Here is a 5,220-nt window from a genome sequence, read left to right as displayed (position 1 = left end):
CTGCACTCTCTCCCTTTCTCAGAATATCTTAGTGCACACAATATTTTAGACCATGGTTGACTGTGAGGAACTGAAATCACAGAAAGTGCAAAGGTGCCTGAAGGGATGGGAAATTGCTGTACCAAGCGGTTGATTTAAATGGTCGCTCTACTCTGAGGTGACAGCAGAGGGCAGCACCATCATGACCATCAGGACACAAGCAAATGTAGCTTAATTTTCCTCGCAGGCTATTTGTATCATTGGAGGTGGGGGGAGCTTCAAAACCTTCTTGAACCTGTCATTTCCTCTTTTAGGGCACCGGGGTACAAGGGTTATGTCCACCATGGCTTTATCTAAGCTTTAGCAAAATACTGCAATGGCAGAGAGCTTGGGAAGGAAAGTCAGGCCAGAGCAGAAGGCCTTCTGGCCTTTCTTGTTGGCTGCGTGGGCAATAATCTGTTTCTGAGCCTCTGGTTCCCACAGTGAACGGTAACTGGTGCTGTTCCTTTGTCAGAAATACCCCCAGACTGTGATCTAGGAAACCTCAAAAGCACCACTACCAGCCCCTGTGGAGCCAAATGATGGAGACAGGCAAGGAAACCAGACTGAGCCCATGCGTGAACTTACTCAGATTCCACTTTTAAGAGATGAGCACAGAATGGGGGTGGGGGGGAGCTCAGTGTGGTATGCAGAGCCTTGAGAGGCAGGCCTGAAATTTAATTTAAGCCTGTGGTTCAGTATTTGAAAGAAAAGCATTCATCCCCTTGCTATTGAGAACATTCTTTTCTATACTCACAAAACCCAGTGACATGATTAAGACTTAGTAGTCTCTCTCTGTCACCTTTATGTGTGGTGTCATCTGTGGAAACCTACATGGAGAAGGCAGTGGGCTGGGTAGAGAAGCAAAGCTACTTGTGAACACCAGAGCACTCACTATGTCCTAGGCACTGTTCTGAACACTCTGAGTTGCTCTGAAATCTTCACAGAGTAGGCGCTGTCATTAGCCCCGTTCCACAGACCAGGGGGTTGAAGCACAGAGAGGCTTGGCAACTTGCATGAGATCAAACAGCTAGTCCGTGGCAGAGTTGGGATGGATGGAGTGATTTTTTTATTGAGGAAACAATACTGGGTATGTTTCAGAGGTATAGGATGTCACCCCTGCCAAGGATGTTGCCACACCAGAGTTGGGATTTAAAGGCCAGCAGCCAGAGTCAATGCTCTTAACCATTATGCTATGCTGCCTCTATTTCTTTTTCCACTTTTCATTTCAAGACGGCTGACAGCTCCAATCAAGGGAAAAGGTTTTATCTTCTATAATGCCTCTTACACACAAGGCTCAGAGTGGGCCCAGGAGGAAAGGAAAATGAAAGGTTTTCAACTCAAGAAAAGCCACTCTCCAAAGCAGAGTAATGGGACATAAATCACGAGCCCAGAACATATGGGGGTGATAGTGAGTCAGAGAGAAGCTGTTTCCACTGGGATTTTTGTAGAAATCCCTTTTAAAAAATGCAAGATAAAAAGTTAGGCAGTTGCTGGGGGGGGGGGACTGAAACACAGAAGAAATAATCAAACTTGGAGCAAAAAGTTAGGTCCCTTTTCCCTCTTCCCTCCAGGGAAATACAGACACTATGATGGGCAAAAGGCAAGTTATGGGCAGAAGGCAAAATATGAGTTCATGTGGGAAATCTCCGGTCAGACAGGAGCTGTTGTTCCAAAGGCAAAGACTGACCATTAGGCAAGATGACTGACTTCCCTGTCTTTATCACTAACACCAAGTGCAAGCTAGCAGGCCGAAGCCCGGACGATGACATGAGGCGGCTCGCTGTCTCCTGAACAGAGGTCCCCCCAGGTCTGACTCTCACATATAAATGCTCCCCCAGCTTAAAAAAAAGGCAAGGAGCTTTTGTTGAGTTTCATTTTATTGAGTAGTCAAGGCACATCAATCTTGCTTTGGGTAAAGTGGTTGTAACCTCTTTTGCAGACTGATTCAAGACATTCCAACTTCTAAAGGTCAGCAGCAACATCAGGTCCACAGCCAGACCAAAGGGGGTTAGCCCACACCCCTCTTTGCCCCCCACCACACACACACACACACACACACACACACACACACAGAAGCTGTTCAGTCAGTAAGTTGATTAGTTCACATTCAAAGCATTCTGATTGTCCTACTTTGTAAACTAAACGTATTTCTTTGAGATATTTTAGAAGTCATCCCTTCCTTTGAATCTCTGCCCATAACACACATCACCTTCACAGGAGGCAGCATGGTACAGGAGAGTCACATTCAAACCCAAACTCTGTTGTATGACAGTGGGCTTGACTTTCATCATGTGCAAAAAAGAAAATTTTCCAACTATAGATGGTGTTTGGAGAAATTAAGGAAATAATATATATAATTGCTTAGCATAAAGTCTTATACACAAAAGGAATTCAAACTTTTCATGCCCTTTTGCCTAAGAGGTTAAGAATCACTACTGTTCTACTAGAAACCCAGAGTCTTATCTCTGAGATGGGTTACCTAGCATCAGCATCATTTATCTCTCAAAACTAAATACTGGTAATAGGAGTGAAAGAAAAAGAAAGGTCCTATCTCCTATAGAAATGGAAAGATCCAGAAAGAAACATGCACAGGGTGGTAGGAGTGGGTGGGTATGGATAGTAACTCTCTAGACACCAGACACAAAGGGCAAGGGAGTGGAGGTATCAGATAGCAATGTGGGGAAAGGCAAATGTTCTCTGAATATGCACAGGATGGTTAGGGAAAGGTGTCACACTCATTCTGATCCTTCAAGCCACATGAAAAGCAACAACAGTAAGTCAGGACATGGAGACAAAAGCATTGATAGAACTGACAAGTGCAAACAAACATTTGACAAATGAGAAAGCTTTTATTGAGGGGGCACACATTCATTTCAGGATTTCAGGGGGTAGACAACAGAGGAGCAAGTTACAGTCTAGGATTACAGGTTATGCCTTCCATTACAGTAGTAATCTATACCAAATACACCTTTTAAAAACTCCCCTCCATTCAGTTCACACATTCATTAGAAACCTCCATAGCTGTTCTCAGCCCAGTGGCCTAATAGGAGAGTCAACTAGTTGACTCTGCTGAAAGGGATTTCTTCACCAGTATACACTCCTCTCACAAACCACTCTGTGTACATATACTTGTAAGAATAGAAAGGTCAGTTTAGAGGAACATGTATCAGAAAAGGAGCCTCAGAACACTAGGCCCTTTTTAGAAAGCTCTCAACACACTACTCTTCTGGGCCAAGTTGAGGAAAGAACAGAAACTGAAACCACTGCAAGAAAGAAGTCAGAGAAACTGGGAGATTCCCTGAATGCATTCTCTTGGGGCATGAACAATGCCCATCCTGGAGAAACACTGTGCTGACTTGGTGCTTGGCTATTCTGGATGAGAGAACAGTACACAGATCATATTCTGTGTCTACCTGTGACCACGAACACCAAGACTAAGGGGCTACGCGAGTGAAGTGTCTCATCTTTCTCTCCAACAACCGCTGTATCCATTTCCAATGCAAAGAATTCAGCCTGGGCTGGGAGACACTTCATCCTCAGTCACTTTGGTCCTCTGGAACCACCCAGAAGCTCTTGCTGGGCATCTCTATGACTCAATCAAAAGGCCACTATCTAATTAAAGTGCTTTTCTAAAACAGCCCCATTATAAGGGTTCACCAAAGGTCTAGTGAAGATGTCTAGAACAGATAGGAATTGAGGACTATTCTTAGCATTTGAAGGAAAACCATTAGACCCCAAGCAAGGTAGACATTAGTTAAAAACAAAACAAAAGCCAAGTTCCAGAAATTTATCAAGGTAGGAAATGAGCTGAAAGCAGACATACACTGGAGATGACGGCGAGGACCCACACCCCTCTTTCCCCGTTCTCTCTCCAGCAACCCAACTCTGCCTCCCAGAGCTGGGCTCGCTTTGAATTCTAAGTAAGTGTGAATGCCAAAGGTAATGGGGCTTCCTGGGAAGTGGAAACAAGGACAGCAAGACAGGAGATAAAAAGTCGTTTTGGAAGGTTTTTTAGAGTTAATTCAACCTCACAAAGATACAAGCAAGACAAGGCTCTGAAAATAGGGTAGATTTTGCATAAATAAAAACATTTTCAAGAGACCCTCATTCTCGCGCCTGCTTTAAGAGGGAGAAAGCCTGCATCACTTTGGCAGCTAGATGTGTAGAAATACAAGTTTGTACACACACATACATCACACACACATGAAATTATAAATGTTCGCTCTTGGTTTCTTCGCTTCCTCTCAATTGCCCTGGTCAGGGCTGGACCCGCAGAGAAGGGCAGGGACTCATAAGCCCAGCTTCTCCTTGGCCATTGAGGAACGGAGCTGCAGAGTCCCTTCTGCCCAAGACCCCGGATACTGTCGCATCTTCTGCCACAGGCTCACTTCTTCCCCAGTCGAGTCCATCCAGTCCACCACTTCCCCATTACTGATCCCTGAGGAGAAACACCAGAGCAGGCTGAACAGGTACCCCACTCCTTAGCCCACCAGGAAAGATGGTTAGACAGCTGAAGAGACAGAGCTCTACAAAGATGGGCCGATTGGGGCACAGTTTGCAAACTGCTCCTCACTGAACAGCTATTTCTGGGTTCCTGAGACTATCAAGAGATGTGAGGTTGATGAACTGGGACTTTAAGAGGCACACAGCAGCTAGAGACCTCTGATTCAGTGGCTGTTCTAGAGCTCTTCTTTGTCTGACACCTCATGCCAGAGTGCCTGCCCTTCTGTTCTTGTCAAGCTTAAGCTTTTTTCTTTTTTTTTTTTTTTTTTAAGAGAAAAAGCTGAACACATTCTTCTCTAGTCACTCTTGTCCTCTGGAACCACCCAGAACCTGGATGGTTCTACACCCTGGAGTTGTAGACTCCAGGACTGAAGTTCAGGTTCTATGTAGCCTCATTTTTATTCTCTTGTACGGTCATCCATTCAACAAACATTTACTGAGGGCCTACTGTGTGCCAGTACTCTTCTAAGCTCTGCAGATACAGCAGTGACCAAAGCCAAAAAAAAAAAAAAAAAAGTCTTGCCTGCTTACATTTGAATAGGGAAGACAATTTAAATCAACGGGCATATTTCACATAGTGAAGCAAATGTCAGAAAGTAAATAACTAGGGGGACAGCTGTGCCTCGATGAAGGTCTCCTAAAGGTGGACGGGAAGGAGTCAGTCTTTCCAGAGAGAATGTGAATTGCAGAAGTTAT

General features: G+C 44.7%; 1 protein-coding gene across 1 annotated transcript in view; it reads right to left on the bottom strand.

Moving 5' to 3' along the window:
* Nucleotides 1-1,890: 1,890 nt before the first annotated feature.
* SYTL4 (synaptotagmin like 4) overlaps nucleotides 1,891-5,220 on the bottom strand; it is a 53,232-nt gene continuing 49,902 nt past the window's right edge. The window contains exon 17 of the mRNA XM_054695648.1: nucleotides 1,891-4,459. Coding sequence (XP_054551623.1) covers nucleotides 4,311-4,459 — 149 coding nt within the window. The 3' untranslated portion in view covers nucleotides 1,891-4,310. The remainder of the gene's footprint in view (nucleotides 4,460-5,220) is intronic.

Source organism: Talpa occidentalis, unplaced genomic scaffold (genome assembly GCF_014898055.3).
Source record: "Talpa occidentalis isolate TD23 unplaced genomic scaffold, MPIMG_talOcc4v2.1 talOcc4.15, whole genome shotgun sequence".
NCBI lineage: Eukaryota > Metazoa > Chordata > Mammalia > Eulipotyphla > Talpidae > Talpa > Talpa occidentalis.
The sequence above is the reverse complement of the archived record's forward strand: the minus strand, read 5'-3'. Positions and strand labels throughout refer to the sequence as shown.